This window comes from Vulpes vulpes, chromosome 1 (genome assembly GCF_048418805.1).
Source record: "Vulpes vulpes isolate BD-2025 chromosome 1, VulVul3, whole genome shotgun sequence".
Lineage (NCBI taxonomy): Eukaryota > Metazoa > Chordata > Mammalia > Carnivora > Canidae > Vulpes > Vulpes vulpes.
Window position 1 is genome coordinate 143896604 of NC_132780.1, and position 12450 is coordinate 143909053.

Here is a 12450-nt window from a genome sequence, read left to right on the forward strand (position 1 = left end):
AATGGAAAAACATGTTTTTATGGTCATTTATCATCGTTGTGATTGTTTTTAATGAAAGCACATCTGGAAAATTTTGGAATGTCAAATCCTTAGATGTAGAAATGGTTTCCTCCCTGAAGGCTAACCTCTCATGATGTCACCGTGGGTCAGAAGCAGCTGGGCCCGGAAGTACAGAAAGACATTACTTTTACAACCGTATGGTCACCAACTGTCCCTGAGGAAGCTGGCAGCCAGAGCCCTGTAAGAGCCTGGAAGAAACCTGGAGCCAGAACTCACCCACAGATAGTTTGACTTTAAGAAGAAAAGTCTTTCAAAATACTGAACGGGAACATCTCTAGCTCTGTTCCTGTCATAGGGTGCAAGGGGACTCAGGGCTGGAGTAGATGTAATGATGCTTATTGAAAAGCATGGAAAGTGTGGTCTATGTGCTTCAGACAGCTTCAGGGAAGAAGGGGAGGGGGAGAGTGAGGCTCTATAAGGATATGAAACCAAGCCAAAACAGAAAAGAAAGGCAAAAGAAGAGAAAATGAGGGTATGGCTTCCCAACAAACATGTTGACACCTTAATAAAATATGATCAAATTGTCATTTCAAGCAATTGGCAAAGTTGGATCGGGATGCTGCTCTGGAAGAAGCTCTAACAGACACACCTTTACTCTGGCCTCAGGGAAAGCCTGCTCACCTTGACTCTTCTTGACTCTCTTAGGGTCAGCTTCTTGACTCTTTTAGAACCCAAGACTGAAAAGACCAAGCCACAGCACATCTGGACATGATTCAATCATAATCCTCAATGTTAAGAAGTTCTATCTTCTCCACAGTAAGTACAGACACTAAGGCAGCGGGCTTTTAGCGATAGGCACGTATCCTCAACTCACAAAGGGGTTTCTGTGACAGGGACATACACTCTCTTCATCTGTTAACTCATTTACTAAAAAGCTGGGCTCAATGCCAGGCTATAGAGATAAAGAGGGCTCAGAAGAACTCATGTCTCCTGGGGATGACAAACAGGAAGTAAAATCATTGCAGTGCATTGGGACAAATCTTGTGCTATGGGGATGTAACAAGAGCAATGGGAACACAGTGAAGCAGCCCCTCCCTGTCTGGAGAATCAATGGAAAGCCTGACATGGCAGGGGCCCACGTGAGTGGAGACTTAGGTTGGAGTCCTCCAGACCACAAAGTGGGGTGGCAGGTGGGACAGCGACCATGTGAAAGAAAACCGAAGAACAAGGGGGAAAAGCACATGGGGTCTGATAAGACTTGAACAGGTGATTGGATTTTCTCTCCAAGGCAGTTGGGAGCCCATGAGATATTTTATGCAGGGAAATAATGGAATCAGATAGGTGCTCTTCAGAGGTTACCATGAGGAAGTAGGGAACTAAGGAGAGAGCCCTTGGGAACAGACTCTTCAGGATCTTAGGAGAGCAGTGAGGGAGGAAGTGAGGAGCTTATAACATGTTGCTAAGATCCATTTAATGTCAGTAGGGAGATAGGGAATGGAGTTCCCTTCATAATTACTGCTGGAAATTAAACCTGATGGGCTTGGAGACTAGATTATGTGGATCACAGGGTTTGAAAAGTTATAGCAAATGTCATGTGATCAGACTAGCTAGAAAAGACTGCTCAGCAAAGAGTTTACATACCTGCTCGTTTTTCCCTTAGTGGCTCCTTCTCTGTTAGTTCATGTTCATGGAGAATCTGAAAGGACATTTTAGGAAACCTGTCAGTTAGTGGTAGAGATGTCTTTTCTCCATAGCTTTCTGCTCACATGCCCCCCAAAGGAGCGGAGCTTAGGGCCGCGGGTCCCAGTGAGCATCTTGTGCCCTGTGGATGGCAGGTACTCTTTAATGTGAGCTGTTGTTCACTTTTTATAGATCACCCTTTAGACCCAGGAGCGGAACAAATCACCAGATTTGAGTTTCTGCAAGTTTCTGCAGTTTGAGTCAGGTCAAGAAATATAAATTATGGTGATCTTCATTTGTGCTCTCTCCCTTAGGCTGAGTCATTCCAGCGACCTCTTAGACAAGTCTCACGACCTCTCCTCAGCGCTCAGCCTGTCCCTACCCCAATCTTCCTGCTGTATTAGGACTGTTTAGATGATTCATGCTGAGAAATCATTTTATCCTCCTTTGGTCCTTTTTCTCCTGGATGTCACTTCCTGTGGCAGGGTCTGGGAGAGCTGGCTCTAGAGTCACACTCCCTGGGTACAAGGCTGTGCCACTTACTAGCTGTGTGATCTTGAGGAACTTCTTGCTGAGCCAAAGTTTTCTTTTCGGTAAAATGGAACAATAATATTACTGGCGTTGTAGAACTATTATAAGAATTAAATGAACAGCCATGTGACACATAGCCCCTAATACAGTTGAATTGTATTGTATAGTATAATAGTTAAGAGCAAGGAATCTGCGGACATTGAGTCAAATCCTAGCTCTGCTATAAAATGACTGTGTGACCTTGGGCAAGTTATTTAACCTCTCTGTGTTTCAGGAGTCATCTATAATATAGGGATAAAAACAGCCTACCTCATGAGGTTGACATAAGGGTCAAATGATTAACAAGCGTAAAGCACTGAGAATAGTGTGGTGACATGGTAAGTGCTATTTGGGGACCAGACATCACACTGTTCTAGGGGCACCATTCACAGGAACCCCTTTGTCTACACACTGCCATTTACTTCAACTCTATAAAGCTCTTCTCCTGGAATCATGCAGCTTCTTTATTTAAGAACTAACTTTGAGGGCAGCCCTGGTGGCTCAGTGGTTTAGTGCCGCCTTCAGCCCAGGGTGTGATCCTGGAGACCTGGGATCGAGTCCCACGTTGGGCTTCCTGTGTGGAGCCTGCTTCTCCCTCTGCCTGTGTCTCTGCCTCTCTCTCTCTCTCTCTCTCTGAATAAATAAATAAATCTTTAAAAATAAAATAAAATAAAGAACTAACTTTGATTGGCTTTGCTGTTGGGATCATTGCCAATTCTGCAGCTGGTAACCACACCTTGACCTGACCTGGGTTCCCTAGCTCATCCCTACTAGGATGTGCTTTCCAATCCAAACTCCCTTCAAGGCTCAATAGAAGAGCCAGATAGCCCTACCTTCTGGGCTGTGTCCTTTACCATGAACTCCACATACCTATGAATACCACCCAAGACAGAGCTCCTTCTACCATCTGTGGTGTCTACCGTTATTTTCTAGTTATCTCTCATCAGAACGATATTAAAAAAAATAATTCCTGAGATGTATCCAACACCCTTGTGCCAGGTATTGCTACGTACTTGATGTGTGCTTTGGTATTTAATCCTCATGACCATCTAAGGCATCGATACTATTATTACCCACATGTCACTTATGAGAAAGCACAGTTACAAAGAGGTCAAAGGACTTGCCTAAGCTCATGCAGCCTTTAAGGGCAGACCCAGGACTCAAACTCAGCCAGCCTGACTCTGGAGCCTGCATTTGTCCATACAGGCAACTAAGTGATCTTATCAGGAGATACCCCAGGAAACTGTGGTTGGCCTCAGTGACCCAGTCTCTTACTCAGCACCCTTTCTCTCTCTCTGTTGCCTCCTCCTATGCCCTCCTTCTTTTTGATGACAGTATTAACATCCATGAGGATCTGTAGAGGGGGTGTGTACCTGGTGTTCATAAATGTTCTTGAAGTAACAAAGAGAGGAATGATGCATGGAAATTGGAATTTCAGAAGCCCAGTTGCTATTTTATTTGCAGTGGGCCTATTTTAGCCCCACTTAAATGCATGAGAACCAAAAAGGAGCAAAGTTAACGCATAGAAATGGTTCTTGTCCAGCTTCCCCTGGAGTCAGCTGGCTTTGGCTCTGTGCCTAGGCAGAAGGCAAGGGTCTTCTGCTGCTTTCCTGCCTCCATCCTCCCTGGGGCCTGAGGGCAGGGAGGGAGGAACCACCAGAAAGTGTTCTTGGTCCACTCTTCATGGGCTGTGATTGGGGACTCAGCTTAGGAAAAGGTGACTACTGGCGGTCACTGTTGGGAAGCTCTCCAAGGTCTAGATTTCATTTTCTCCATTCTCCAGAAGGACTAAAGAATTAAGGTTAAAAATCAAAGTGCAGTCATTTCCCTCGTACATGGGATTTCCATCTGTGACCATAAAGATCACTTTCCTCAGCTCTCCCAATCCAATTTAGCAGGGCCGGGATATGGGGACAAAATCTGCCTTTTTAACATGAGGCCATCTTTTTTGAGAAACACTACTTTTTAACTACTTTCTGCATCCTGATGGTGATATCCGGAAGTGTCAGGGGACATAACTGCAAAGTGCTGCCCTGCAGCTCTGTCATCTACTACTTCTGTTGTCCATTGAGGATACACAATTTCTTGTGAGAATTACCTACTTTTTATTTTAAGCTGGGCAATCATTGGGACAAATGGAGGAAAGACACTGAAAGCAAATACAGTCTCAGGGGAGCCCCCTGGTGGTGGTGGTGGTGGTGGTGGTAGTGGTGGTGGTGGTGGTGGTGGTGAATATCCTTGGCCCTCCCAACTTTGAGGAGGTACAAAGAAAGGGTTTGCCAGGACATGGGGCCTGGATTTCAACAAGGCAAATGCTACAGTCCCACCCAGCACTGAATCCCACCACCTCCTCTTCTTTGCAGTTGGAAAAGTCATTCACTCATCCTAAGACTCAGTTTCTTACATTATGGGAAGTAATGTTCTGAGGCATACCAGATGCTTGTAGAGTTTTGGCAGCGGTGTGTGTCTGTGTTTTGCAGCCAGCCTGGGGTCACTAAGGGCTATCCTTGCCCTCCTTAGTTCTCATGTGACCCCAGTTCAGGGACCTTTGTGACTCTGGCACTTAACTTTTCTCTCAAACGTTGGGTGCTGAGGAGAACTCGCAGGGGAGCATGGATCTTGCCAGATGAAATAGTTATTTCAGACAAGAAAACAGAACCTCCAGGAGGTCTCCCTCTGCTCGTCCATGTAGAGGTACCCAGATGAGCAGCTGAGGACAATGGCCATCTCTGTCCAAAGAGGATTTCCTGATGGCCAAGTCTCAGCCAGAAGACACAAGGTCACCAATTCCAGGAAATGCCCCACCTTTTGGGCATGATGACTTTCAAATAATTGTGTATGGAGGGAAGAGATGGCCTAAAGAGGACGTGAACAATCAGGATTGAGAGGTGGCGTGTTATGGGCAGAAAACATAATCCCAGGGAAAAGGATGACAAACAAGGTAATCACCAAAGGCCCGCAGAGGTCGCCAAACCTCACTCATCCTCACCAAGGTACTGTCACTCAGTCCTCTTTTTTTCTTGACCTGGAATCCCCGATTTAACAACTTTGCTTCTGGTTAGATCAATAGTCTCAGCAACGATCAGAATGTCTCCTCACAAAGGCATACTAATCTGGGTTTATTTGTTCTAGTGTAGGACAAATAACCAACAAACCTGAAGGGCTTGCCGTACACTAGCCACTGTGCCAAGGACATACATGTCCATGCATGAGACTTTCTAATCCTCACGATAAACCAGTGAAGGAGATACTATTTATTCTCATATTATGTAGAGGAGACAGGTTCAAGGAGATGAAGAAACTTGAAATTTCCAAAGCTAACCAGAGCTAGGATTCAGATTCAGCCATGAGGTTGAGGTTGAGAGTCTACATCCTTGCTCTTCAAAATGCAGTCACTGGAGCAGGAACAAGGGTGATTTGTCAGAAATGCCACATCTAGGCCCCACCCCAGACTTCCTAAGCTGAAATCTGTATCTTAGTAAGGTGTGCAGATGGGTTAAGGCAAACACTGAAGTTTGAGAGGCTCCATTATTGCACTTTTAAAGCCCATCCCCTCATATTTGCACCCATGCATGCTCATAGCCATGTTATCCAGAATAGCCTAGAAATGAAAGCAACCCAAGCATCCATGAATGGATACATGATAAACAAAATGTGGGATGTGCGTACAATGGATCATTATTTGAACTTAAGAAAGGAAGGAAATTCGCACGCCTATTACAACAGAGGTAAATTTTTAGGGCATTATGCTAAGTGAAGTAGGTTAGTCACGTAAAGGCAAATACTTTAGGATTCCACTTACATGAGGTACTTAAAGTAGTTGAGGTCATAGAAAGTAAAGTAGCGGTTGCTAGGAGCTGGGGGAAGGTGAGGATGGGAAGCTGTTGTTGAATAGGTATAGATTTTCAGTTTCACAAAGTGAAAAGTCCTGCAGCCTGGTTGCATGGTAATGTGGCTCTATTTAACACTAACAAACTATACACTTAAAAATGGTTGAGACCGTAAATTGTATGCATGTTTACCACAATAATTTTTAAAAGCTCATCATCACAAGTTGCATTTAAAATGATAGATGATGTTGGCAAATTGAATTTAAAGAAAATATTTTTTAAAATAAGATAGTAGAAGGGAACTGAGTGGCAGCTTAGGGCAGTATAAGCTGATGAGGTGGGTTCAAGTTCATCTCTCCAGTGAGGGGTATCTTATGCCTTTGGGTTGTATGAAGATACCATATTTCAAAGGCAGATGTAGAGAGCAAAAGTGGGACCCTTTGGGGTGGTGGGAGTTTCTGGGAGATGGAGTGTGAACTCTATCAGCAGCCTTGGAAAGTCACTGACATATCCCCTGACAAGCTTATGCGCCCCCCAGATGGATGGAGGAGCTTTGTTAGGGCCACTACAGTGAGGACCAAGCTGGAATAGCAGGAGGGCAAAGCTATGGCCATGAATGTTAGGAAACTCTGGAGCAGAGGTACAGCTGACCCCACTGCTCAGATCATCTCATGCTTGGGCTTTCCCGCTACAGATCTGAGTAACTAGAGCTCCACACTGACCCTGCAAATTCACAGGAAGTATAATATTTCTCTCCTATTTATTTGAACAAGCTGCCATTTAGTTAAGGAAAGAGGCTGAAGGATGTTCCCTCGACCACCACTGATGCCAGAGTATGGTAAGTTATAGCAAAGTAGACACACTGACATCCATTTATGTTCACTACTCCACCCCCACATTTGCAACATTTTCTCAAAGGCCCTAAAAAAATTTCTAAAGCAATTTCCGTCTCTGACATTCCCAGGAAATCAGAAAAATCTGACAAGGAAAAATATAGCAGACATGGGTGTACTCACCAAAGGATGAACAATAGATTCTAAATTCAAGTTCAATGTAGCTTGGGAAAAATAAATCACAATAAGCATGAAGCACAATGTGGTTCTCCTTGGGGATTTCATTTCTTTAGGATTGAGTTGCTTTGCCTGAAATGTAAATATGACAGTTTAGAGACAGAAGAATTTGTTTATCAAACATAGAACCAGTAAACCCTGTTTAGAAGGTCACACGGCAAAAGGAGGAGGACAGAGGGAGCATCAAAATATCAACTTTAGAGAATATTCTCTCCTCCAGGCCGGAGGCTGACAATATGGTCAGGAAGGATAAGGGTTGGGAAAGGCCCTGTACAGAGGACAAAGATAGCAGATGTTTGGGTACCTTTCCTATATATACATGGAGAAGGAGAGACAGAATGAAAGAGAAAGGAGAAAGAGGGGAGGGTACAACGCAGGAAAAAGAGGAAAAGCTACAGAGCAAGAAATACTTCAAACATCGTGATCCAGTACACATAATAAATGAACAAAAGGATCCAGAGTACAATACCTACCTTTGCTACATACAACGCACTCATATTTTCAATTCAATCTTAACCTATCTTGCCCTATCTTTCCTTTTAATTTTGGTAGCAACCCATTAAATTGACCTCCTGATGCATATTGATGGACTATGACTCATTAGTATGAAAACTCCTGGACTTAGTCATAAAAATATAGGTTGTATTTTACAGTCTTTTATAGAACTATGGTGCATAACATAGAATATTCATATAATATGTCCCATCTAATGCACTGATAAGATGCTGGTGATTTCTGATACCTATGTCTTTATAATGCTGGCCATTAAGGTGAAGTTTTTGGTGGCTGGATTAATCATTGCTGCATTTAAAAAGTCAAGTATCAGATTGCATCATCCCAACCCTCAAGGGTCTGGGGACCCAGACAAACCACTTTGTACATATTCCTTTCCTCACTTTTTTATGTCCATGTATTTTTGTGAAAAAGAGCACTACATCAAGAGGCCAAAAGATAGAGATTAAGATCCAAGATCACCGTTAACTGTGTATCCTTGGGTAAGTCACTTATCTTCACTGAGTCCGATACTCCCCACCTATGAAATGAGGATAGTTATACCTCCTCTAATCTAAGAGTCCTCACAGACTCTCCTGAGACTTAGATGATTAAAGCCATGAAGAGCCAAAGGGGTGCAGGCTGGTCATTAGTGGAGTCCAGAGGGCGGCCATCAGGAAGGGCAGGCCTTGGCCCAGGCAGTGCGGGGTGAGCCAGGGACTGTGGCCAGGATAATGCACAGATGGTAGCCAAGACTTACATGCCAGGGAGAATTCTGTTTCAATCACCAGCTGCCGGCTGCCTCCTTTTCCTCTTCCCCAGTGGAAAAGAGAGAAGCATAAGGCCCTGGAAAACTGACCCAATTTGCAGATCTGGCAATCAAATACATTTTTAAAATTCTGCAACTCAATGACTTTCAGAAAACGCTTTGCAATTTAGGTTACGAGAATAGATATCTCAACCAGATGCATCTGCTGTAGGGCAATCATAGCAACCAGTTCTTTGTTCAAAGGGAACAGGCTTTTGTGAGCACTAAGCAGACTGAGCCTGGTGATAACAACTGCTCCTGGGACAAATTGAGTACAAAGGGGGCAATTTAACCTGTTCAGGCCCACCTTAGTGCACTCTACTACCTGGTTCCAGATAGAGGCAGTTAGTCAAGAGGATGAGACATAGTAGCTGAATGGTTAATGAACTTCCTTTGACAAGTGACAGCCAGGAAGGAACCCAGGTGTTAGAGGGTCTAGAGCTGACTCCATATCCTTTCCACCATTTCCCACTGTTGGCCTTGTGGTCAGAATTAGTAAGAATTATAATATCCTCAAATGGTCATATCTGGCCCTTTTGTATAGGCCACTGGCCAGTACTACCCAGTGGCCCCATCTTTCCCCAGCCTCCCTAGGGACAGTTCTTGATTAAATTAACACTCTTCTCTTCGTTGACCTATTTAGTGACAACAAACTCACAAGTCAATAGTGGTGTAGAAGGGACCCTGCTGTGGGGAAGGGAACTTTCTCTGGAGGCAGGAGAATGGGGACAGGTACATAGTCATCTCTTGTACAGTTAGGGCGAAGGTTGGGTTCTCCACTTGACAGAAGAATGCCACCTTGTTGACAGAAAGGTAATATTAAAAATATTTGACAACCAGTTTGGTTTGGGCCTGGCCAAGATACCAGCTGAAGATCAATTCTTTCAGTGTTCCTACATTTTGTTGGATACCTGAAGACAAAATTCCTTTACCTATATCAATAATCTTTCATTAACCCTCTGGCTCACAGCTGTGAGGAAGCCAGTGGAGGCAGTTTAACTTGGCTAATGGTGAAAAAAAAATCTAAATTCACCCAATTAAAGGCAGGGAGTAGAACCCCAGAATCAAGGCACTATATATTCAGTAGAGTCCCTTTGATTGCAAATCCCCTAGAAGTTCATATGCACTCTACATTCCTGGATGAAATGGCCAACAATAGCCAAGAAGCACAGAGACAAACAGGCAGAGAGGAAAGAAAATTATTTCCTGTCGTTCTCAATTTCTTTCTCTTTTTAAGTCCTAAATCCTGGATACTCTCTATTAAAACTCAGCAACATGAATGAGCTGGCTGTGTCTTAGAAAAAGCTGGGAAATATGATCTCATACTCAGCACAAACCCTGGGGTGATGGGCCACTTCCGGATCTTCTCTGGCCCTATTTTCCTGTCTGTGAAGTTAGAAGACGAGGAGAGGGAAGTCAAGCGTGCTGACATCATATGCCAGGAATAAGTCCTCAGGATTCCCAGCAGCACTGCATTTATTTGCAGGATGGGGGTCTGGCTTCCTTCAAGCAGTCCCATAATGATGTTGTCTTGAGGAGTGATTATGTGTCAGGAACTGCCACTGCGAGACCGACCTGAAACGGACCAAGGACCTGTTCTCCCACATCTTAGGAACCACCAGTGCTTAAAAATCAACTGCTTTCCTGGAAAGCCTTCATCAGCCCGGACCTGCCCAGACTTTGGGGTAGAGGGGAAGCAAGTGGGCTTGGGTGCCTTTGCAAGGTTAGAAGCATGGTCACAAAATAGCCACATCTGTGAGGTCTGATCCCCCAATGTCATCATCAAGTTGTGATTGCCAGCTCCATCTGAGTAGGGCAACAGTGAGGTTCATTCTGGAAAGGATTAATTTCCTAAGCTCTACACAGCTCTGCCTTTTTATGCTCTCTGGTTTCCTTAGCCCCTCTCCCCCAGGACCCTCCCCTGGATACTCTTCTGGATCCTCTTGAGGAAGAGGAAGGCGGGGTGACAATGTGACTTGCTCTGTCTCTCAACTGGTGCGTCCTCCTGCCTCCAGCCCAGGGCTCTACTCCCTACCCTAGCCCAGCACACTGTCCCTCCCCTTAGCATTGCCTAGAGAAAAATTTCCCTGGAGTGTTTGTGCATCATCTCCTTCAGTGGTTCTTATCCCTGGCTGTACATCAGAACCATCAGCTGAGGAGTTTCTTTTTTTTTTTTTTTTCATTTGCTTATAAATTTGCTTGTTTTAAAATCACCATAGGCCAATTGAATTAGAACTTCTGGGGGTTGGGAGTCAATATTCTGCATCCATCTGAGCTGTTTCTGATGCATAGGGAGGTTTGAGGTCTGCAGATCTGTATGTTCAACAATCATTGCTCTTTCCACATTCCCCTGCACTGCACTCTGGTACACTGGTCTATAGCTTTCTCTGCTAAAGAAATTATGTAGAACCCGAAGCTCAAGGGGATGCATTTAGGAAGCAATCAGTCAATGGTGAATGAATGAATGGATTAATGGAAGTGTGGGCTCTGAAGTGTTCCACCTCATAGCTTGTTTGTTTTTTTGAGGGGGGGGCAGGGGGAGAGGGAGAGAATGTTAACCAGGCTCAATGCTCAGCATGGAGCCCAACACGGGGCTCGATCTCACAACCCTGAGATCATGCCCTGAGCCAAAATCAAACTCAGGCACCCCCTACCCAATCGTTTTTGATACAATCCAATAGACAAGTCTGTTACTTGAGATTGTATTTTATGTCTTATCTAGTATCAAATACATTGCACACTTATGTGCTGACAAATACAGTGTTTTCTGCAGCCCCCAAATTGTGCTCTGCCAACACAAATTGACATGAGTCATGGTCCTTGCCCCCAGGAAGCTCTCAGTTTCATTGGGAAGGCACCAAACAGATTGAAAAACGTCAAAGTAAAAACCACTATGTACTGAATGTCTACTATGTACCAAGCACAGTGCCGAGTGCAGTAAATATGTTAGCTCACTTAGTTTGCTTCTCACAATGATACTGTGTGGTGGGTATTTTTATCCTAATTCATAGATGAGGAAATGAAGGCCCTGAGAGGTTGCAGACTTTGCTCAGGACACACAGCTAGTAACTAACAGAGCCAGATCCACCCCCAAGTGAGCTGCAGTGTGCAAGTGATAAGCCAGCCTGAAACTGAGGATGGGGGCAAAGCAGGGTGAATTTGGGAGTGGCCAGACTCTGAAGGATGGGTGATGCTTTAACATGAAATGGAGATAGAAAAGAGAACCTCAGGTAAAGAAGAACAGCATAAGCAGAGGGAACAAAAGGAGCCCAAGGGTGAGGTTTAGCCATCCCCTGAGCCCTCCGTGGAAGTTCCCTTGAACAACTTGCCCAACCACTGTGACGTAGGCTTGGCCATGGTCCTCAGGAGGGCATTGTTCTCCCAAATAATTACTGGCACCAAAGATGGCAGAGCTATTTTTGCTGTGGCTTGGAAAGAGAATTTGGTGGCAGTAGAGCTCAGGTGATTCCCTCATTCCTGTAGTAGACTAGAGTGGAAAGAGCACCAGCTTTAGCAGAACAGGCTTGTGTTCTGATTCCAGCTCCACCACTCAGTAACCACAGGTGAGACATTTCACCCCACCAAGCCTCAGTTTGCTGATATGAATGACAAGGATCACAGCACCAACCCTGCAGCATTTGCTGCAGGCATTAGAGATCGTGCCCACAAAGCACAAAAGGGCCTGGTCATCGCTGGAATTTGTTATGGGTCGAGTTGTGTCCCTCCAAAATTGATACCTTGAAGTCTAACCCCAGTTCCTCAGAATGTGACCTTATTTGAAGACACAGTTTTTAAACAGGTAATTAAGTTAAAATGAGGTCATTACCATGGGCCCTCATCTAGTATGATCAGTGGCCTTCTAGAAAAAGGAGATTAGGACTCAAACAGATGCTGAAGAAGGACCATGCAAAAATTCCAGAGGAAGATGACCATCTACCAGCCCAAGAGAGAGACCTCTGAAGAAATCACCCCTGCTGATATGTTGATCTCTGATTCTCAC

General features: G+C 44.6%; 1 protein-coding gene across 26 annotated transcripts in view; it reads right to left on the reverse strand.

Annotated features, from left to right (window-relative positions):
* The window catches only part of ADGRF5 (adhesion G protein-coupled receptor F5), a 103317-nt gene that overhangs the window by 49729 nt on the left and 41138 nt on the right, over nt 1-12450 (reverse strand). For all 26 annotated transcript variants that reach the window (XM_072733576.1, XM_072733550.1, XM_072733589.1 and 23 more), the window contains 2 exons: nt 7097-7222; nt 1642-1696 (listed from right to left, as the gene is read on the reverse strand). In XM_072733576.1, the coding sequence (XP_072589677.1) occupies nt 1642-1696; nt 7097-7198 (157 nt within the window). In that variant the 5' untranslated portion in view covers nt 7199-7222. The remainder of the gene's footprint in view (nt 1-1641; nt 1697-7096; nt 7223-12450) is intronic.